At 43.2% G+C, this 23,533-nt stretch overlaps 1 protein-coding gene across 2 annotated transcripts in view; it reads left to right on the top strand.

The window, feature by feature from the left end:
* The window catches only part of KIF5C (kinesin family member 5C), a 168,781-nt gene that overhangs the window by 85,491 nt on the left and 59,757 nt on the right, over nt 1-23,533 (top strand). For both annotated transcript variants that reach the window (XM_059727397.1, XM_059727396.1), the window contains exons 9-13: nt 411-515; nt 845-993; nt 8,024-8,172; nt 14,740-14,915; nt 20,190-20,258. In XM_059727397.1, the coding sequence (XP_059583380.1) occupies nt 411-515; nt 845-993; nt 8,024-8,172; nt 14,740-14,915; nt 20,190-20,258 (648 nt within the window). The remainder of the gene's footprint in view (nt 1-410; nt 516-844; nt 994-8,023; nt 8,173-14,739; nt 14,916-20,189; nt 20,259-23,533) is intronic.

The following is a 23,533-nucleotide window of genomic DNA, read 5'->3' as shown; positions in this document are numbered from 1 at the left end:
GCCACAGAGTTATTCTTCCTTTCGTGTGAGATGGCATCCATTTTCCATAGTTCTATAAGGAAACAGGGCTGAAAACATGCTGTATCTTAAAAACCACAATGAAACAACAAATATATAACCTTTTTATACACATCTTGGGCAGAACTCCCATGGTTCCTTTAACCAAGTAAGGGTGCATAAGCTAGCTTGTTTTTGCATTGCGCCAAAATGAAAGAAAAAACAAAGAGAAAAAGATGAAAATGCTATTAAATGTTTTTAATAGATGTTTCTTAACAAACACTTTACTTCGAAGGAAAGACTTATTTTCTTATGAGATTCTATTATTTTTCCCCTGTCCCTTCCTGTATTATAACTTTATTTGCACAAGCTCTTGCTGACAGTTCAGTCTGACTGGTTTCTATCTCTGGTAGGTCAGCAAAACTGGAGCAGAGGGCTCTGTTCTTGATGAAGCTAAAAATATCAATAAGTCTTTGTCTGCTCTGGGCAATGTGATATCAGCCCTGGCAGAGGGAACTGTAAGTAATCCCCCCACACTTTTTTTTTCATTTGACAAATATGATTTTTATTTACCATGCACATAAAGAGTAATAGAAATAAGATGATACTTCCATTTAAAAAGGAGAAAGTATTAGTTTTGGATTGTAAACTGATAACTGTGTTTTTATTTCTGCTAGAACCATAATTTAAAGAATTCACAGTCACTTCCAGTTGAACAGTTAGAATGCACAGTACATGTTGTACACTTAACCAAATACCTATTGCACCAAAATTATCAGGTCTTAAACTTTCTTGTGCATATTAAAAACAAAGGTGTTTGAAAACAATTTTCGATCTTTTTATTTAGAAAACACACGTTCCATACCGAGACAGCAAAATGACTCGAATTCTTCAAGACTCTCTTGGTGGGAACTGCAGAACTACTATTGTTATCTGCTGTTCTCCTTCCATCTTCAATGAAGCTGAAACAAAGTCTACCCTAATGTTTGGACAAAGGTGAGTCTACCCAAGATTGGACTGAAAAGTGACTGACTTGGAATCAAGTGAATATGGTTTTCTAAAAACAGTGGTAAGAGAAATTAGCTTGTACGGAAATTTGATACATAAGGATAAATTCTATCATTGGTCCTTATGGTATTTGAAAAAAAATAATTTAATGTTGGCAGGCAGCTGAACTGGTCCAGAGTTCAGGCATTATTTTTGCAGCTGAAGGTACTTGCATCACAATGTTGTGGGAATGTAACAGTGCTGAATAATATTTTTCCCAGCTGGCTTAGTAGCTGGGTTTTGATTTGGCTTCATCTGAGGTAGCACTGGAGCCTGCTTTTGAAACTTTTACCACTGAGTTGTCCTTTCAGAGGCATTTTGATTGGTATGACCTATATAGGAGTCCACTTAGAAAGGAATACAATATGGATTTGTGTGTAAAGCTGATCATTGTTGTTGCTTACTGGAAATTTTATACATGTACATCTTAACTTGGAAAAGAACTCACAAGAAAAGGCAAGGATGAAGTAAACTTGCTCAGAATGAAAATCTTTGACTGATCCAAAAGAAATGCTCCTGTGGAATTAGTGCAGGCAGTCTGTCGATAGGTGATTCTTAAATTACTTCTTTTATTATAATCAGTGTAAGCTTGGATACTTTTTTGGAAATTGTTTACTTTTATTTAATATATGACTTGATAAAAAAACACATTGTGCTAATAATTTGTGATTGCTCTTTGAAATATAAGTCACCATAACCATTTGTATAGCACTGCAGAATTTTTTCTCTGTCTGAAATTGAGTTGTGCTTCCTGATATGCACAGTTTGTATTGAAACCCATCCTTTGCAAAGAGCAGTTTACATAGAAATGTATAAGATTGCGGCAAGTTTTTACCCAGCAATCCTTTACTCATTAAGGCCCCATTCTAGCCTTAATTAAAGTTTTGCTCTTGGCTTTAGCGAGAGAAGATAGACCATATAATTCTTAATTAGTGTTCTGTCTATAAACAGAAGGGGACATAAAAAAGTGCAATATGGATCTTGTTATAAAAGGAACAAGAAAGGCTCAGAAGGACACAGGCCTCTGTTGGGTTTCAGCTTTTGAGGAATTAATAGCTGGAGCCAAGGTAGGCATAGCTGTTCTGGAGTATTGTCTCCTTGTGGCCCAATTGATGCTTCTAACTTACCTTTCATGTCTGCTAGGATCTGGAGATCTGAACTAAATGCGGCCAAATAGGCAGCAATGGGGAAAGCTCTCTCCTTTGAGTACTGCTGGTTTAGCGCTGCTTCTTCAGTCCCACAAATTGGTCACCCAGAAAAATCTGCCCTAGGAAAGCTTATGTGGGCTCCTCCTATGGTTTTTTGCTGCAAGAAGGGAATACTTGGCCCAAGATTAAAGTTATTACAGGGGGGAGCTGTCATTGACATGATCAGACTAAGTTATGATGGCTTGTGTTTCAATGCAAACACAAATAAACAAGCAAGAAAACCTTCTCTTTCAAAAATGCATTTCTTGGAGGGATGTGCTTAAGAGTCCTTAATGATATAATGATTACCAGGAATCCTGGTTTTCTCTGGTTAAAAAACTGGCAAATTCCTTGATACTCCCTCAAATCTGCAATTAAAATGAAACACCACTAATAAAATAAAAGCTGTACTCTGTCTGTCTGTCTGTCTGTAACACTTTATTTTTGCTCTGATTGGCTGACTGAAACAGCCAATCAGAGTGCGAATACAGTGTTGGGACAGGAGGTGGCGGCATGGCAAAGCACTGCCATTATGGCGGGGACACGGAATGGAGCAGGGGTGGACGCGGCTAGTGGTGCTGGCCTTGCCCCACCCTGCCCTGCTCCCTGCAGGTGGCAATGATGGAGTATGGCGGGGGGGCGAGGCCACCAGAGCTGGCCTCCCTCCTCTGCTTCTTGGAGGTGGCAACAGTGGTGCGAGGGGGGTGGGTGGGAGCAGGGTTGGGACATTGCAGGGGGGGCGAGGCCACAGGCCCTGACTTCGACTTGCCCCTCCCCCTTCCATCATCACCACCCGCAGGGCTGATGTGGGCTGACACAGCAGTGGTGGGGGGAGGAGTGAGCGCAACCTGGGAGGTGGGAGGAGTGGGCATGCCGTGGTGGCAGGGGGGAAAGTCGACCTGGGCTGATGTGGCGGTGGGGGACGGGAGGAGTGGGCCCGGGCCCAACATGGCCCAAGTGGGGGGAGGAGTGGCCCGAGGGGGGGAGGAGTTGGCCTGTCGCAGGGTTGGGGGGGAAGGGAGAAGAGCAGCCGGCCCAGCTTGATGTGATGGCAGCGGAGGGAGGGGAGGAGTGGGCCTTCTTCCCCCTTTGGGCCCAGACCCACTTCTCCCCCCACCTCCTCCCGTGTGTCAGCCCTGAGCATACTCCTCCCATTGTGTTGCCTTGGGCTCAGTGCTTCCCCTCCCCCCTCCTCCCCAACACCACCATGGCGGGCTGGCTTCTCCTCACCCTCAGGCCTGGTTCTCCCCCACACCCCCCACATTGGGCCCAGGCCCACTCCTCCCCTTCCCCCGCTGCTGTGGCCCTGGCCCCCTGGCCCTGTCGGTGCCCCTCACCCCCCCCAGCCCCTTGGGCCCTGTGGGTGGGGTGGGTGCAGGCTGCCTGCTGTAGGCTCTGGCAGGGGGTGGGGCCAGCACCCCACCACTGCATGCATTCCTGGCAGGGCAGGGGCCCGTGCCTCCTAGATCTGTGGGTGGTGGGCTTCCCCTCCCTCCTACCCTCATGCTGGGGCCTCCGCAGCCCAGTGGCCGGGACCCAGCAGGGCAGAGCAGGGCTGGGAAGCCCTTTACCACTACAAGCTCTATGCTGCCCTGGCGATGTGCTCCCTGCCTGCCCTGCAGCAGCGAGGGGCACAATCCTGTGCTGCTGCCCCTGCCTCGCCAGGGTGACGTGGGGCTTGGAGTGGAAAGGAGCTTCCCTGCCAGGTCCCACCCACTGGGCTGCAGAGGCCTGGGGGCGGGGAGGGCAGCACAGGGAGAGCCTGACCCCACAGCGAACAGCCTGCACCCGCCCTGCCCCCACCCCATGCACAGGTCTGGGGGGCATGGTTCCTCCCTGCCTTTCCTTCCCTGCCCCCCCCAGGTGAGTGCACGCAGCAGTGGGGAGCCTGCCTCCCCCCTCGCCCCCAGCTCTCTGGACAAGCCACCCACAACCCCAACACACTCTCCGCCAGGGCCCTGTGGCCACACATTCTGACCCCAGGCTCCAAGCCCCACGCACTGCCTGGCTGGGCAGCAGCCCCAACCCTGCCCAACTCCCTCTCTCTCTATGGGGGCCTCAATCCCCACTCCCCCCTGCCAGACTTACTTGCAGGAGCTGCTCTCCGGGCTGTCTGGTGGCCAGCACATGGCACTCCTTGCCTGACTGCCTTCCTCCTGTGCCCTCCACCCCTTGCAGGCTGGAACTCTGCCAGTCTGCAGAGAGCTCTTTCAGAAGTGCAAAATCTTCATGTTTCTCTGTTAAAATGATAAATCCACATTTTCTCTGTTTTTCTGTGGGAAACGGATAACCAGGTCCCTGATGATTACTCAGTAGTGATGTTAACTGGGGATGTTAGGTTGCAATAATTATAAATAGTTTGTTATGTAATACGTCTGTGTTGGCTTAGACTGGCTTGTACAGTGTTTTTGCTAGAGGGACAAAAAGTTGCTGATAGACATTACGATGGCTTCACAATGCTTCATAATTGTTATTTGAGTTTTTATTTGATAATTTTGTTTAATGTTTGTTTACATTGTCTTATAACAAAATGAATGAATAAAGCAGGAATTGCACATCCCTAGCTTTTTTCCTGGATAAGGTCCCAATTCAGTAAAGCAACTAAATATACAAGCTTAATTTTAATCATGTGAAGTGTGCTTTGCAGATTTTGGCCTGCACGAGGTTACACAGAGCTATTTTTCTAACATCCTATGATCCTATGAACATGCATTGCATCTTTCTAACAATATTGGATGCTTGCACATACATTGAAAGGATATATGTATGCAGGCTGTGCAGAATTCATAATATTCAAGTTTTCATTTCTTGGCTTCATATCTTGTTTTGTAGTAATTAACAAGAATGGACCTTATGTGCGGAAGGCAGATCTGTTTAGAAACTGTTAGACTCAGCTCAACTTGACTAACAAGAGCCATGATTGATGCTGAATAAAGAAAGTAGTGCGGTGAATTAATTTCATTCTATGTCGCCCATAAAACTATAAATAATAAATTATGTTGTAAAAAAATGTAAAATACTTTTCGAAGAAGCAGAGAGCAGTTTTATTTCAGTGCTTTTCTAAAATCATACAACACATTTCTTACTGAGGACAAGGATACCAGCTGAGGGAATTGGGAGTAGAGCTAGACACTCTTTGGCAACTTAAAATAGATCATTCGGGATTATGCCAAACAGGAACGGTGCAGAGCAGTGAACTGTAAAGAATAAAATACAAATGAGAGGTTAGCTGTGGTGCTGAGTTATATTAGATCCATGAAAGAGAGCAACACATACTCTGCATGTGGTACTAGTCTCTAAGGCTTTGTAGAAAAGAATGAATATTGATATCTACAGAAAAAAATTCTCCTTCTGGCCCCCTGCTTGACTAAAGAATACAGATTTGACAGTTGACTTAAAGAAGACACTTTTGGGTGCAAGTCTTTTTACTTCCAACATAGCTATGTGCCACAGGGGCAAGGGAAAGCATTTTAAATATTAAAGGAAAGGTATGGAACATTTGTGGCTTGTGGATCATTATCGTTTTCAGTAGTTCTTCTGCTTCCCCACATTTAAAGCACTTATTTTAAATGACAGCATTTTCCAGGACTGAAAATTATCTCCTGAGAGCCGTTTTACAGCGCTGGGGAGTGTGCAAGTGCTTCACTGGCTTTGACATTACTCTGTATCCCCTACCCTGTTCATGTTGCATTTTTACTAATGTAAAACAGTTTCCACCATGTGCTTCACCAAATATTAGTAACTATTTTAGTGGTTCTTTTTTCTTCCTTCCCTCCCCCTCCCCCCAGTGCAATCAGAGGAATGGACATTTTGAACCAGGCTTTAAAGACTAACAAGAGATGGTGCTCAAAGATGCTAGCATTTGAGTGTTCACATACCCTCTTAAGAAGGGAGTGGGGCTTATATTCTTTGGCAAAAATGCAAAATATAAAACTACTGCATTGCACAGGTAGTAAAACCTGCTGTGAGAACAGTTGGGGCATTTTCTGGGATGTGGAGGAGGAGCAATGCTGTTCCTGATATAATGTGAAATGGCACTTCAGGCCTTTTTGTTATTAGCTGTTTTTGGAAAGTTCTAAAATGACTTAATGGAACCGTGAAGTGTTTTTACAATAATTAAGATAAAGGTTTTTCCAGATGATAATTAGCCTGCATCTCCAGGGCAAGTCATTGAAAATAAGTTATTTCAGGGAAGGTATTTTTGTATTGGCGATTCTGAATATGTTCTCTAGAAACGGTCTTGTAGATATTAGTTTACTGGTGCTGCATATATTTAGTATTCTTTGATTTTAAAGCTCTCAATCTAGTAATATGTCTGTCCTTCCTTCCTTCATTCATGTCAGTGTTTGAGCATTTAAAGGACAGAGACTGTTTACGTTTTCTTAACTCTATTTTTAAAATGTAGATATGGAAAAGCAGATGCCTTGCTAATTGCCTTGCATGTATGTGGTCTGTTGGGTTAAACCAAATTGTCAAAATAAATCAGTTTCATTCAGTTTGTTCATATGTCTAAAAGGGTTTTACTGGTTTCCTTTTCTGTCAGCAGTCGGGTATGTGGTCTTGTGTTTATAAGTGTGTACACGTTGTAAAGCCACAGAGGGCCTTTGAATGTTGTGTATCAATAGTTTAAACATTATTGCTAGCAATGGCCTGCGTCTCTTCTGAGTCACATCAGCCAATGAGCGTGTCAGATTTTATAAGCTCAGCAGTCGTGGACCTGGTCAGTTATGGGATAGGAGATGTCAAAGGAAAAAACAATGTGCTCCATGCAGTTGCACTGGCGTTCTTAGGATGTAGAAGTCTGTCACTTCTGAGACAATACCACATCCTGGGTTTCGAGGCTGGTATGCTGCTGAAGGAACTGTAAAGTTGCTGTTCTCTTTGGAGTAGCTTTGGTCACTTCAGATTCGTTCTCTGGAAAGAACAGGTGCTTCCTTTGGTATCTCAACCACATTGTAATTTGCTTAATTTACATTTTGACCACTTTAAATTCCCTCTGCAAATTCAGATGGAAACAGTGTTGTTATACAATGCAGGATTGCTTTTTACTGTCAAAATGAACTATGAGCTCAGAATAAGATTCTCCTCTTCTAAATGGCCTAGGCAGAATCAGGGCTTGCTTTTTTCCCCCCTTAATTTTATATTATGTTAGTTAAAATTAATGTTTAAGGCAAAATTTTTGTGTTGAATGACCCCCACAGCCTGATCAGAGGTTAAGGTTGGCATATAAATTGATTTAAGTCCAAATTTCAGCTGTTCCAGTCAATGTATTTTAACTAAAACAGTAAGTACAAAGACAGTCTTTCTTCATGATTCGGTATTATTATTATACAACTTCTTTTCATTGACAGAATTTAATTAAAAAAGGTTACAAACCTGGCCAGGACACTGTCTTACATGTTCCAGGCCAGGAGAGCCTGGAAACTGAGGAATGTAGCTGAGGCGCGCTGAATGGCTGCTTAGCTGAGCAGTTCTGTTACTATAGTTTTTGTTTTTAATCAAAAAATGGCACTTTCATGAGCTTCCATCCTAATTATGGCTGTATTTTGTCGTAACGGGTCCCTTTGGGGATTAGTTTTTAGTTTTTCCATATAAAAATTACCTTTCAACTTTCAGGGAGCAATGCTGTATAGTTTTTGAAAGAGGAGTATACATTGTGATTTTGTAATTTATGTTCTAATGTGCAGTGTAGTGTTTTAGGGTTTGCTTTTTAAAAAAATCTGAATCCTTATTGTATTGCATTCAGAGCAATGTTGTAATGAAGTGATTTATGCCTTCCTTTAATTGCACAGAGCCAAGACTATTAAGAACACAGTGTCTGTGAATCTGGAGCTGACTGCTGAGGAGTGGAAGAAAAAATATGAGAAGGAAAAAGACAAAAACAAGGCCCTGAAAAATGTTATCCAGCATCTGGAAATGGAACTGAACAGGTGGAGAAATGGTAAGAAACAAGGAAGTAGAGTGAATTTAGATGTTTCATAACTTAATCACAGAACAAACATTCCTACATGTTTTAATGGCACAAATACAACAATTTCAGCTATAATTTTGAATGGCAAAAAGAAGACTTTTGACTTGATAATACATTTTCTTCATTTCATATCCCTAGATAAGACAAAATCAGATTATTATGGAATATAAGGTGCACTAATACCATTTTGGTATGTACCCTGTGGAAGCCTGGGTTTGAGTCATGGTAACTGAAAATTAGTTGTAGTACTCTAGATCACAGAGTACTGAAGGTTAAATAGCTTGCCATGAAGAGAGTTTTGTTCCAGCGTACCGGTATTGGAAAAGGAAGCAATAAATCCGGTTAAAAAGTGACAGTTGTTTAAGGATGTTAGCGTGGCATCTGTACAGATTGTACTAGTCTCTAAACTGTACTAAAGACTTGCGTAATTTCATGAGCATAGAATTTGCTCTGCTTATCTGTGGAAATGCGTGAAAACTCATGTTTGTGAGTTGGGGGACATAGATGTGAGTAAAAGAGAACAAGGGCTTTAGGTTGTAGCCGTGTTGGTCTAAGGACATAGGCAGACAAGATTCCTTGGGTGAATTTGGTATCTTTTATTAGACTAACCCAAATAGTTGGAGAAAAGTTATTAAGCAGGCTTTCGGGTTCAAAAACCCTTTGTCAGGCTAAGGAAGTTTCAGCAGTTGGTGTGTGCTCTTCCTGGATGGAAAGAGAACAATGCTTTTGTGTTTCTCAGTGTTCTGGTTTATTTTGATCGGTGTTCCCACTCTCTGAACCACTATGCTACAATGGAATAATAATTCCTTTTCAAAAAGCAATTTTAGTTCACAGAATAGATTATTCTAATGGCCTTTTTTGTTTTAAGATCACTCAGTTCTCTTGTACATGCTTGCTGCATGCAGGTGCCTTTTGAACAGCAGCAACAATAGCTTACTCTTATGCCTAGGCCAGTTTTGAAGGTTGCTGTGCTTTGTAAGAGACCAGTCTCCTGATGTGGGAAATGGCATTTTTGGCACAGTGTAGCAGGCAGGGTTATATGAACCACTTAACTGAATTAACTCGCTGAAAATGAAAACAATTTCCGGTAACTTTGCCATGGTGTAAGTGATCAATCATAACTACAATTATGTGGTCTCTTCTCTGTTACTCCATAATGAACAGGAAATTATGTTGTCATTGTTTGCCACTATCAGCCAGATACAGACTTTTACTGGTATAAGTAATCGAAAACCAGTCTACACCCATAACAGAACAGAAGTTAGGTATTACATAGGTTGATTTAAAAATAGTAAAACCCAGTCTAAGATTTGCCCTGCCCACCAAAGGGTGAATGTGTGGTCTGTTCACTACCAATCTAAACTACACTACTTACAGAAAACCACGCAACTTAGATGGAGTCCATCTCAGGCTTTTTGAATGTCTGTACCTAACCTTTGTGTTCAACTGGAATATTACATTCATGCAATTGTGTGTCAGTTATATGGTAAACTGGTATATGGTACAACGTGTGAAATTTGTAGATAAAAAACTAATTATAAGACCATTTTTTCCTTTAAGACTCCTAGTGGAGTTTTCACTGCTGCTTATTACAGTAGTTAAAGGAGCATAGTAACAATTCTTAAAACTATTCTATTACCTTTTTTCCCAGTTAAATTGATATAAATGTAGAAGAATTACATTGAAGTCAGCAAGTTCTCTGGCTTTACATTTGTGTAGCTGAAGGCAGAATTTGATCTCTAAAATTCCCATAAAAGTTGTATTTTTTGACTACATCAGAAACATCTAGAATTAAAAAAATGTGCACAACAAAATTTGGAACTAAATCAGTTTATTGTAGCTAGTTGCATTGAAAGCAGTGTATATTACCTTTCATGAGTACTAAAATCACATGAGGTCTGGGAAAAGGAAAGCAGACAGAATACCCATAAAGTGATTTTTTTTTTATTAACTTATCAGTTTCTGTCATTTAAAAGATCACTCTCTTTCAGCCATGGGTTTTTGCTCTTTAGTGCCTCCAGAATTGCTGCATATTTTCTACGTGTGAGTTTAGCAGGAAAAGAGGCAGTCCATTAGTACTGCCATTAGAAACTGTCGCCTGATCTGAAGATTCACCACCTGCCTGCCCTCCTGTGGCTTTTAGATGGAATTTCTGTGGAGAGCTCCAAATAACCCTGTTCAGAGTACCATAAAGAACAAAATTGCGGCTGTGGCTGTATGGTTTAATTCATGAAACTGGGTAGACAGAGGGGGGTAGGGAAAGAAGGTAACTTGGTAGGTGGCTTTTGTGATGGAAATGTTAATGAGTAGGTGCCAATTTAAAGGCTTTCATCTACTCACAATTTTGACATTGTAATGGATGGTGCTTGTTTTTCATTAAAGAGAAAAAAGTTGAATCAAGTATGTAAAAGAAAGGGAAGTACTAAAGGATTATAGACAAGGGTCATTTAAAAAAAGAAGTGTGTATCATTTGAGTCTAGTGCTAGCATCTAAATGTTAATTATATGCTACATGAGCAAACACTGAACATAGAAGGTAAATAAATGCAAGCCAGTGATTTGGCGTGAGGGATGCGAGTCAAAAGATAGATGTCTTACCCACTTAATAACTCTGGTTTTAAATACACATACAATTTTCAGTGGGCTCATTAAGAGGCAACCCTTTTTGTCTTTAATGAAAGCAGAAAAAATAAAATCTTTATCATTTTCAAATGTTCCTCTTCCCTCCTTCTCTTTAGAGCCGTCTTCCTTATTAGTTACCTAGCGATAGCTTTCTGTGGCCTTCTCTGGAGACTCAGGCCACTTCAGTGCAGGGAATATTTCTCCATTAGTGCTTTGGAATTGCCATGGAGACGGTTTGCCTGATGTTGGTCTTCTGTAGTGCTGGGAATTTATAATCCCCTCATGTGCCTGTATGCTTGATTCTGTGTTTACTAAATGTCACTTTCTAAACGCCTTTTCCATCCTAGAAAGATGGGAGTGTTTTTAGAATAAGGGACATGGATACATTGCTGTTGGCTGAGTAAACACTGTTTGTAACATACTATCCTATTTTTTTCATCTACCAATATGCCCCTTTTTCTGTTTCATTTGTCTTTCCCAGTTACAGTTTATTTGCATTCAAAATATATTATTGATTATTTGATGATTTGAATAGCATTGATTGGTGGAAGGCAGAAACAAAGATGTGATCCCAGTTCCCACTGAAATCATTGGATTAGGCACATACATATCCTGTGTATTAGGATTGAAAGGATATTGTTATAAAACTTCGGACAAAAATTTAGCCTTTTCTTCATATAGCAACCTGAAAGGAAACATTTCTGATATTTTAAAAAAATTGAAACTTCTTTTTGCAAATATATTTCTTGTTGTAGCAAGACACACTGCCTGAGAGGCAACTTCCAGGGCATGCAGGGGCTGATTGCAGGCTTACCTGATAGGAGAGGGCCAGGCTGGAGCTAGATCAGCCCAATGCCTGAGTCCGTGAGCCTGGACAGAGAATTTCTCTGCAGGAGGACTCCTGATTGGCCTAAGGAGGTCGGGGATGTAGAAAGACTCTGCAAACCCAGGAACTAGAGAATATTTCCTGGTACAGAAAAGAAAGGGTTTATGCAGGCAAGGGGCCTTTGTTTTACGTTGATAATGTTTTTTGAGTTGCAAGGCTTGAGCCCCACTGAAGAGAGGGCTCAAAGCCTACCGAGAATTCCCCTAGCTCAGAGAAGAGGCTGAGTGGGGACAGAGAGCAAGGGGATCGTGCCAACCAGCCCAGAGAAGGAAACTGAGCAGGGCACAGAGGGTTCCCCAGCCCAAAGGACAGTCAGAAAAGGGAGCAGAGCTAGAGGAGGGCCAAGTAGGCCCAAAGGGTTCCCCAAACCAGAGAGTGACTGTGGGAGGGACTAGGGGCCTGAGGACCCAGAGATAGAGGGCAGAGAGGGACTCAGAGGGTCTGAGAGTCCTTAAAGGGCTAAGGAAAGCAAACAGCGGACATGAATAATACCTGCAAGGCTTGTGTTGTGGTGTAGGGGAGGGATGGAGCCACACAATTTGCCCTTTACTGCCAGGCTGAGAGGGCCTGTTTCACCAACTGAGACTAGTGAGGTCCATGAGGAACCTGCTGAGGAGTTGATTGGACTCAGGTTCTCTGTGTAAGGCCCATGGGCAGCCTCCCTTAACTTCAATAACGATAAGGTGTGGCAGATGAACAGCCACCAGGTAGGAGTCATACAGCCACCAGGGGCTTCATGGCCTCCTTTGTGGCTCAAATCTGCTATACTTCTGTAGGATTCTCATACATAGTGCGTCAGTTTTGGAAACAAAGGGTACATCTACACATCGCCTTATGTCACTATAGCAATGCAGTACATTGCTATACGACATGCTATGGTGACATAGCGATCGTGAGTCTACATGTGAACAGCAGCTACTTTACCGTAGCAGCATGCTCCCCTGTTTTAGTGTGCCACTGTGGCGAAGTAGCAGCTAAAACTAAACCATGCACCACATGCATGGCACAGTATGGGCAGTTACTGTGCAAAAGGAAGAACTAAAGTACAGTGCAGTAACAATGTCACTGTAGGGTGACGTGTAGACATGCCCAAACATACTGTTCTAGTGCCCAAAAGCTAGGCAGATTCTAATGTTCCTTATTGTTCTGAATGAAATACAAAAGCTAAGCTAGTGACAGAAATGGTGAAAAATGTGTTAGATTTAGTAATATTTTGGGATTAATCATCTCATGGGTCTCAATAAGTTAGACAAAGACTATTTTTAAGATGTTTTATGCCAATAATTTTGAATAGCGAATGTTTCTGTACACAATTGCCAGGAGCAGTTGCTAGTTAACATTTATTTTCTGGAACCAAATATTTTTGTGTTCATATAAATGTGGTTGTTCCCTAGATGGAATTTTAGTTACACCCCAAGCAATATGTATGGCATTTAGCAATGACAGGAGTTTTCCCATCAGGTTTTAATGAATTTAGATTCAGCTTTTAGTGTAAAATACTTCCCTTTCTTTCTTCTCTTGTTTTAAAAAATATTTTGAAGGAAAAAGTATAAGAAGAACATCCTGTCTCCCAAGTACTGGGAGTATACAGCTGATCTCAGTTACTTAATGTTGGTACTCAGAGGTACAATTGAATATTGTTGGTTTTTCTTTATATGCGTCTTTATATCTTCTGAATCAGGAGTGTCAAACTCACCTTGTGGGCCAGATGAGTGGTGTGAGGCCAGTCTGCATGTCCTATCCAACCCATGGACCTCCTCCCGCCTCCCTCTCCCCTAGCATACCTGATCAGGCAGCTGCTCCAGCCCTTCTGGGACCTGTGCTGTGTGTGGTGCAGATCCTGGAGTAGCTGGAGCAAGTGGTGCATGTGGCGCAGTCTGGCTGGAGTGGAAGCCACATTGCATGTGGTGGTCACCCTGACAGCTCCAGGATGGTGTTGCATGTGATGCTCACTCCAAGTAGTTTGGGATCTGTGCTGCCCATGGCACCTGCAGTGGGGGTCCAAGATTGGCTGTAGTGGGCTTTGTGTGCAGTGCATGTCCCAGAGTGGGTGCTGCCTATGGTGTAGTCTGGCTGGTGTGGCCACGTCTGCAGCACTGTTGCTGCTCTGGCTGGACTGTGCTGCATGTGACGCCTCTTATGGCCATTCCAGGATCCACACCACACACAGCAGGGGTCCCAACATGACCGGAGCAACCTGTGGATCAGGTATGCTGGGGGAGTGGGAGGGGAAGGGGCCTGTGGACTGAGTGTGGCCCATGGAATGCCCTGGGCATATGCCATGTCCTGTGTGGGTCTAATCAGACCCAGGTGCAGCACTGGGGACTGGATGGTGGGGCTTCATGAGCTGGATCTAGCCCATTGGCCATGTGTTTGACACCCCTATTCTAAGTCCTATATATCTTGTGTATCTTCCTAATGATGGTGGGAGGGAGAGGACAGTATTTGTCTGTGTGTTACATATATAATGCTTTATGGACTCTAAACTGAGGGTCTGTTTTTCATATTTACCCCGCTGTAAGCCCATGGAGCAATTCTAGTATAAAATGGATATGGGAGAAAGAAAAAAACCAGCAGACCCTTGTAAGTGTAATTTGTGAGATATCGAGGCTGTTCTGTGCTGTTCTGGCGGTATAAAGTAGCACTGAAACCACTTCATTTGGTTGACATGAGAGGGGAATCCATAGAGGATGTGTGTCTGCATGTGAGAGAGAGAGAGAGTGAGAGATTCCATTTTGTGGCATCAGCCACCCTCCCTATTTCTGTTGGCTTAGCAGTATGCTATTCTTATCCCTGAATATAGGAGGTCTAAAAGCCTGAACCTGTTACCTTTAGTCTGCTTTGAGTTGTGCCATTTTCTGGGCCATCCTAGATCAAAACACTGCAAAAGGCACCTATTCCTCTGCACACTAGGTGTTGCTCAGCCACAGCTGATGACCTGGCCTATAGTCCAGCCCTTGTTTTTAAACTGATACTACTTCCTGGGTTCTAATAGTGATGACACTAACCATTTCTTCTGTGGGTTCAAAGGAGAAGCTGTGCCAGAGGATGAACAGATCAGTGCTAAAGACCAGAAGAATCTGGAGCCATGCGATAACACACCTATCATTGATAACATTGCACCTGTTGTTGCTGGCATCTCCACTGAGGAAAAGAGGAAATATGATGAGGAGATTGCCAGTCTCTACAGACAGCTGGATGATAAGGTCAGAAAATTGCTTCTTTGAGTCTGCTCTTTATATGTAAATCCTGAGTGCAGAGTAGAGGCATTTGTTATCAGCGTTTCAGCTGTGGTGTGACTAACTGCATGGCACGGTAATAGTCTTGGACTTTGAGTTTTCTGTTCCTGGTGAGTCATCTTGAAAGCACTGGGCTCATCTGACATTTAAAGTTTCATATTTAATACGCACTAGCAGTCACAAATATTAGCTGGTCAGTTTTTATGTTGGGAGAAGTTTTGCATGAGAATCATGTAGCTGGAATTATTTAAAATGCCTGCTTTGGGTAGTAAGTAGAGTGCTTCTGGTACAGGGTTTATATGCTGGTCACAGATTCTGTGATTTCTGTATTTTTGTCTTTAGTGCCATCACTTTTTCTGTGTGGATGAGGAACCTTTCAGGATTCAAAGTAACACCTCCTCTTACAGATTGGTCTGGTTCCCCTGGCTGCAGCCATTTAACAACTTGCACCTTCTGCTCATAGGTTCATAGATTGTAGAGTTGGAAGGGACCACAATGGATCATCGTGTCCGACCCCCTGCCTCTGGCAGGAAAGAGGACCAAGGTCAGATGACCCCAGCCAGGTGACTATCTAGTCGCCTCTTGAAGACCTCCAAGCTAGGTGATAGCACCATCTCTCTTGGAAGCCCATTCCAGATCCTGTCCATCCTTACTGTGAAAAATTTCTTCTTAATATCTAACCTAAATCCCCTCTCAACTAGTTTACACCCATTATTCCTAGTCACTCCCTGGGGCGCCTTAGTAAACAGTGCTTCTCCTATTCCTCGTTGACCTCCCCTAATAAATTTATAGGCGGCCACAAGATCTCCCCTCAGCCGTCTCTTGTGAAGGCTGAAGAGATTCAGCTCTCTCAACCTCCCCCCGTAGGGTCTATCATGAAGGCCACTAATCATGCGAGTGGCCCTCCTCTGGACCCTCTTGAGATTCCCCGCGTCCCTCTTGAAGTGTGGCGCCCAAAACTGGACACAGTACTCCAACTGCAGCCTGACCAGTGCCGTATAGAGGGGGAGCATCACCTCCTTTGATCTATTAGTCATGCACCTGCTAATGCACACCAAAGTGCAACTGGCTTTGTTGATGGCCTCATTACACTGCCGGCTCATGTTCATCTTGGAGTCAGTTATGACTCCAAGATCCCTCTCTGCCTCTGAGCTGCTGAGAAGGACACTCTCCAACCTATAGGTGTGCTGGGGGTTCCTCCTTCCCAGGTGGAGTACCTTACATTTATCTTTATTAAATTGCATCCTATTTCTCTCTGCCCATTAATCTAACCTGTCCAGGTCAGCCGGAATCTGCTCCCTGCCCTCCGGTGTACTAACTTTGCCCCATAACTTGGTATCATCAGCAGACTTGGAGAGGGTGCTCTCCACACCCTCGTCCAAATCGCTGATCAGGATATTAAATAACATTGGTCCGAGGACCCCACTGCCCACCTTCCTCCATGCCGAGAAGGAACCATCCACCACCACTCTCTGGGTGTGGTCCCTAAGCCAGTTGGCCACCCACCTGACCACGTAGGCATCCACTCCACAATCTGCTAGCTTCCCAACCTCATTTTAAGGTTCAATGCAATTCTCATTGTATGCATCTACATGAGATGCTTACTGCGCAGTCATTTAGTACGTGTGTATAGGGATGCACCAATAAAGATTATTTGGGCCGATACTGATGGCTGATTATTAATGAGCCATGTTAGCCAGTACCAATTCAATTGCCAATATGCAACCTGGCAGCTTGAAGAACAGTGTCAGACTGGTAAGTTTGGTGGGGGGCGGTGCAGACTGAGGCCCCCTCAGTGAGAGAGGGAATGGGATAGGGGCAGGTGCTGCATAGCTGGGGTGGGAGGTAGGATAGAGCCATAAGCGGCTTGTTGGGGGGCTCAGGATGTATCAAGGCATCTCTGTGTGTATAAGCAAGTACTAAATGACTGCGCAGTAACCTGAGTTACTGTGCAGTAGGACTGATGAATGCCTTTTTTGTGACACTACTTAGTGTTGTGTCATGGTTTTTGCCATGTGACGCTACTGTGAAGTAGTATCGGGCTACTGTGCAGTCAGCATCTCATGTAGACGTGACCACTGTAATGGAAAGATTGCCATTAATTTTAGGGGCCTGCTCTAGTCCTTTTATGACTTGGTGAAGAGGTGAGAAATTTAAATCAGTCATCTGCCTTGCCATCTTAATGCAGTAAGGAAGGTTGCTACATGACAGGGTAAGAAACTGAGATGTGATGAATGTTACATTAAAGTTTAATAAATCCAAGATTATCGTTCAAGTTTTCTGGAGCCCTTGTCTTATCTGTGTCACTCTTCTAGAATGCATGCATCTTGGAGGACAGGAGTGTTTTTTATTGAAATTGCCATCACCACCATTATTGTCATTGGTACTTTATTGAGAGATGATAATAAAGTTCACTGAGCACTTTTCAGAATAAACAAATGTATTGGGCTTGGATAACAATAGAAAATGCAGAAGGTATTCAGAAGGATTTGGTGACTATAGTCAGTTTTGTTAGTGATGCCAAAAGATGAGAGGGTGTTTTGATAATTGCTTAAAAATGTTCCTAACCTAAAGATGTACTTTACTGGGGGCTTCTGAGATGCAAGGGAAATCATGTAAAAAATTTGCATTGCCTTGCTATCTGCTGATGGCTAAAAGTTCTTGGGCTCAGAAAAGTATGAATGGTTCTATTGGTCTTGTAGTGAGAGTGAATATTAAAGCTTAAACCTATGCCTTCCACTATGCTCTTGGACAAGGTACGGCCAGATACACAACAGTGTTTTCATCTCAATCTTTTGGTGTATTCACAAAACATCCATTGAACACCTTGATAAATTGCAGCTTTGGATAACTGCATAGTGTTTACATCCTGATAACAAAAGGGTTCAACTATCTTTTCACCTCTTCCCCACATAAGGCTACACAGAACTAATATTAATTATTTAAAGAACTAATTATAGATAGTCTTAGTCAGTTGTACAGTCTGAGACTTATTGCAGGAAGTATGAGAGAACACAATTCAATCAGCTATTCCAATTGTGTAGAATTAGAAGGTCAGCAGTTCTCCTAATATATACAATTTACTTTCATAGTTATGACTCCTGAGAATCTAGACTTTGCATGTACAGTAAATATGAAAGACTATTTTAATGTTGGCGATGAGTTCTGTGTACTGCTCTCTATCCAGCCTAGCCATCAGAATAGAGATGCACCAATATATTGGCAATTGGCTTTTTTGCCCGATGTAGCTGATAATGTCACCAATAAATGCTGCATGCATGTGTGCAGCCGCAGCATGCACACAGCCAGGAATGGAGCCCAGCAGCTTGGAGAGCAGCATCTGGCCAGTAAGTCTGTGGAGGGGAAGGGGTGTGTGGTGGGGAGAGCAGATTGAGGCCTCAACAGTGAGGGATGGGGTGGGGCAGGGGCAGACACTGCCCAGCCAGGGCAGGGCATGGGATGGAGCCACAAGTGGCTCATCTAGGAGGTGGGGGGGGGCATAAGTGGAGGGCAGCTCCTTGCCACAGCGCGCACCCCCGGAGGAGGTATGGGGGGGATGCATAGCCTCCAGATTTGTGTGCCAGGTGAGGGTGGGCTGCCCGCTGTAGGCTTGGGGCCAGGGGCTGCGCAGGCCTTTTCCCAGCAGGGGGCTGGGTTGGGGCTGCGCTTGGGGTGGATGGGAGTGCGGGGGGTGGATGGTGGCAGTGGTGGGGAGGGCTATAGACACCCCAAAATTATCCATAGCCACCCCTTCTGGTGCTGCTGCTGCCCACCCCAAGCACAGCCCTTGCCCAGCCACACTGCCTGGAAGAGGGTAGTGCAGCCCCTGGCCCCGAGCCTGCAGTGGGCAGCCTGCCCTCACCCCACACACAAATCCAGGGGGCACATGCCCCCATGCCTCCCCTGGAGGTGTGCACAGTGGCGGGGAACCCCCCCCTGGACAAGCTGCCTGTGGCTCCATCCTCTGCCCCAGCTGGGCTGCCCCTGTCCCTGTCCGTGCCCCCTTCGTCCCTCAACATGGAAGCCTTGATCTGCACCCCCCACGCCCCTTCTCCCCTACGGACTTATCGGCTGGATGCTGCTTTCCATACTGCTGTGCTGCATATTGGCTATTGGATTGGTATCGACCGATATGGCTGGTTAATAATCTGCCATTGGTATCAGTCAAGAAAATCTTTATTGGTGCACCCCAACATCAGAAGTCAATCAATTGTTTAGGATGCTTGTCAGTAAAACTCAAAGAATTCCAGTTGGCTTTAATGAGACACAAAAACAGCCACTTTGATCTTGAGAGTTGTTTTAGAAATAGATGTATCCTTTCTCCACAAGAATGGAGGAGACTGGCTTCATCAGTTGCCAGGATTGTCATTAATGTTGAATCCATGTGCCCAAAGAATATATACAATGGAATTAGACATCTCTCTTTCTGCTTCTGTGTTCAGCAACAGTTTCTAACCCCAAGGGTGTTGTCTTAACTAAGAACCTGAAATGCCAATAAAATTGGTTGCCTGGAGATGCAGTAGCCAGACATTTGTTTCCTTCAAGGTCTTTGACCGAGAAGGAAAGATGAAAATTTAACAGACAAAATGCCTCCGTTTCCTGTTTTCTTATGACATATTTTTTGTTTGTGGTGTTCACAGCTAGTCCTAATTTTTTTTTTATTTAATAAGTCTATCTTCACTTAGAATAGAGCCTACATTTCTATTTTATATTTCTATAGAATGTGACATCCAATATGTTTACAGCTAATGAAACATTAGAAAATAAAGTTGTTATAATAGGACTGTTGACAGATCCTTCCCTGTAAAATACTTCAAATTTAGGGATCTTTTCTGGTCTCTTTCAATGTGTGAAGAGAAGAGTTGGATATAGATATATATTTAGAAAAACTTTAAAATGGAATCATCAGCTTTAGCACTGAAAGTATTGTGTTCTCCAGTTGTTATAAACTGACAAAAGTTGCAGGTGCAGCTACTTACCATTTCAGTATCATAGTCATGATCTCAGGCAAGCCTGGTTAACTGCATGCTATGATTTTTATTAAAAGACTACTAAACACTTTTGTATTGGTATTACCACATATCTCTGTCTTCTACTTCTTTTCCCCCCTTTCCTACTATTTAAACTTTGACTTGCTTTATTTTCTTTGTTATGGTATTACTGTTATATGGATTCCAAAAAAGAAAGACTAAAGATTTCTAAGCAAAACTACATATAGAAATATTTTCAATTCCATTGCAGGATGATGAAATCAACCAGCAGAGCCAGTTGGCTGAGAAACTAAAACAACAAATGTTGGATCAAGAGGAGGTAAAAAAAAATTATAGTATTAGTTGTACAGCTGCGTGTGTCATATTTACTGGCTAAAATTCATTTGGATGAGAATTGCCTGTGTGACAGATGGAAAGGTTTAAACTTTAAGTTTGTCTGCTAGAGTTGAAGCCCAGGTAGCTCCATAACAGGTATGCCATAGTGCTGTCTGTTAGGTAGAAGACATCAGTGTAGGAGGTTTACCAGCATTTTTCACTGTTTAAAAACGTTTTTCAAAATGTTCGTATCTTGCAAGGTGCCACACCCAGGCAGATATTAGCCTATTGCCTAGTTTCCTTAGGACTATGGACCTTTATAAAATTATGAACACTGGTGAACCTGTATTCAAGCATTACTAAATGAGGCACAATTATTTAGTGCAGTGATTCTCAACCAGGGGTACTGCAGCACCCTGGAGTGCCTTGAGATCCTTTCAAGGGTGTCCCATGGTGCTGCTCAATGTTAGCTCTATTAGGTGAGCTAACATGATTCACAGGATAAACCCAGAGATTTCAAATAGGAATCCACAGTGTTAACAACATTCTGCCCCATTGTTTTCTTTCTGAGTTCTTTGCAACAGAAGAACTACTCTGTTAATTTTCCATAACCAAAAAATGAGTGAAAACTATGAGTTAGCATTTTTCAGGGGGTGTCTCCAGGGCTTCAAATCTAAAAACGTTGAGATCCATTGGCCTAGGGAAAAGTGTGAGATTGAGAATTGGATATTCTTGCGTTTTCATTTTGGAGTTGCCTCTGATTTTGCTCTGAGGCTTTGGAAGGATCAGTTAATCTCTCTTTATATCAATGTTTCTTTTGTAAAGGAATCCTTGCCGTATATAAATGAGAGTGAGGATCCTTACTTCAGTCACAGATATTATATAAATTAATACTGATTTACTAGGGGCAGACAAGTTTCCTTGGGTGAATTTGATATCTTTTATTAGACCAACCCAAATGGTTGGAGAACAGTTATTAAGCAAGCTTTCGGGTTCAAAAACCCTTTGTCAGGCTAAGGAAGTTTCAGCAGTTGGTGTGCGCTCTTCCTGGATGGAATGAAAAGTAAAGAAGCCAGGGGCTGGGCTGGGCGGGGGAGTCAGTTGCCAGGCAGATTGTAATGTATCAAAAATCCAGTGTCTGTGTTTAGTCCCTGATCTCTAGTATCCAGCAGGTTGATGAAATGGAGCTCATAGGCTCGTCTCTGGGAAGTGTTGTGTAAGTTTCCCTTGAGGATCAGGACTGAGAGATTAGAGAGAGAGTGGCCCTCCTGTGAGAAATGTGCCCCCACCAGTAATTGAGTGTTTCTGTCTTTGTTGGATTACCGGTGTGCATTCATTCTGGTGCGCAGTTGTTGTCTGGTCTCTCCTACATATTTCCCATCAGGGCATTTGGTGCATTGGATGAGGTATATCACATTTCTGGAGGTGCAGCTGTAAGATCCTGGGATGCTGATGGCTCTGTTGTGGGGTGTAGTAATAGCGGGGGTGGTGGAGATGTGTTGGCAGGTTTTGCATTTCTTGTCCTGGCACGGTCTGGATCCGTTTGGTGTGTTCTGGGCTTGAGGAAGTTTGCTTCTGGTGATGAGGTTGGCGAGGTTCGGTGCTTGTCTGTAGGCTAGGATGGGTGGCTCTGGGAAGATCTTTTTAAGAATAGGATCTCTTTCTAATATGGGTTGCAATTTTTTGAGGATTTTCCATACAGGTTCAAGGGATGGGTGATAGGTCATAACCAGCGGAGTGCAATTTGTGGGTGTTTTTCTTCTGTACTGCAGCAGTTCTTCACGTGGTATCCAGGTGGCTCTTTCAAACGTGCGCTCTACCTCTCTGGAGGAGTGTCCTTACTGGGTGAAAGCCTTTTTAAGATTGGTGAGGTGGCAATCCCGGGTGTTCTCTTCAGTACAAATACGGTGGTATCTGAGGGCTTGGCTGTATATCACAGCTTTTTTGGTGTGTTTCGGGTGATTGCTGGTTCTGTGCAGATATGTATGTTGGTCTGTGGGTTTCTTGTATACTGTGGTCTGTATTTTACCCTTCTGGATACTGATTATTGTGTCTAAAAAGGGGATGTTGGTGCTGGAGTATTCTAAAGAAAGTCGGATGGAGGGATGGTGACTATTGAATTTCTGATGGAACTCAATCAGAGATTGCAGGTTCTCAGTCCAAATGATGAAGATGTCATCGATGTATCTTAGGTATAGTAAGGGTTTGATGGTGCAGTTCTTGAGGAAGTCTTCTTCCAGGTGGCTCATAAAAAGGTTGGCATACTGTGGGGCCATTTTAGTGCCCATAGCTGTTCCCATCATCTGGAGGAAGTGTTGATTATTAAAAGTGAAATTGTTGTGTGTGAGAATGAAGTGTATAAGCTCAGTAATATCTTTGGGTCTGTATTCTGGGTTGTAATCTTGTTCCTGTAGATATGTAAGGCAGGCTTGGATGCCATCCTGGTGTGGGATGTTGGTATATAGGCTGGTAATGTCCATGGTGGCTAGGAGTGTGTTGCTGGGAAGGTGGTCTATGTTTTTAAGTTTTCTGTAGCAAGTCTGTAGTGTCTTGGACAAAACTTGCTCTGTGGGTGACAAGCGGTTTTAGGATGGATTCAACAAAACCTGATATTTCCTCAGTTAGGGTCCCATGGTTGGATATGATAGGTCTGCCAGGGTTCCCTTGTTTGTGGATTTTAGGGAGCATGTAAAAAGTCCCTGGGTTAGGTAGTGGGGGGGATCAAGGTCTGTAGTTTTTCTTGTAATCTTGATGGAAATGATTTGATGGTATTGTTGAGTTTTTTTGGTGAAAAGGGGAGTAGGATCTTCTTGTAGTTCTTTGTAGTAGGTGGTGTCAGAGAGCCGTCTCTTGGCTTCCTTTATGTAATCCTCATGGTTTAGGATGACTATGGCTCCTCCTTTATCTGCTGGTTTTATTACTATTTGGTGGTTAGATCTTAGAGATTCTATGGCCTTTTTCTCTCGTAGAGAGAGGCTGTGGTGGCAGCGTGCGTTGCTGATTATTTCATTGTTCATTCTTTCCCTGAAGTAGTCAATGTAGTGGTCAAGGTTAGGGTTTCGTCCACTGCGAGGTGTCCAATCTGATGGTTTTTTTGGGCTTTTTGGCATTGATCCTTTCCTGAATGTTGTCAGAGGATGAGTTGTTGTTGGGAGTGGGTTCAGTTTGGTTGTGGAAATATTCTTTGAGGCACAGACGTCGGAAGAATTCTTCTAGTTCTCCACATAGAAGTATTTTATTAGGGTATTTTTCTGGACAGAAATTTAGGCAGGACAGATT

The sequence above is a fragment of the Alligator mississippiensis genome, chromosome 4 (genome assembly GCF_030867095.1).
Source record: "Alligator mississippiensis isolate rAllMis1 chromosome 4, rAllMis1, whole genome shotgun sequence".
Classification (NCBI taxonomy): domain Eukaryota; kingdom Metazoa; phylum Chordata; order Crocodylia; family Alligatoridae; genus Alligator; species Alligator mississippiensis.
The sequence above is the reverse complement of the archived record's forward strand: the minus strand, read 5'-3'. Positions and strand labels throughout refer to the sequence as shown.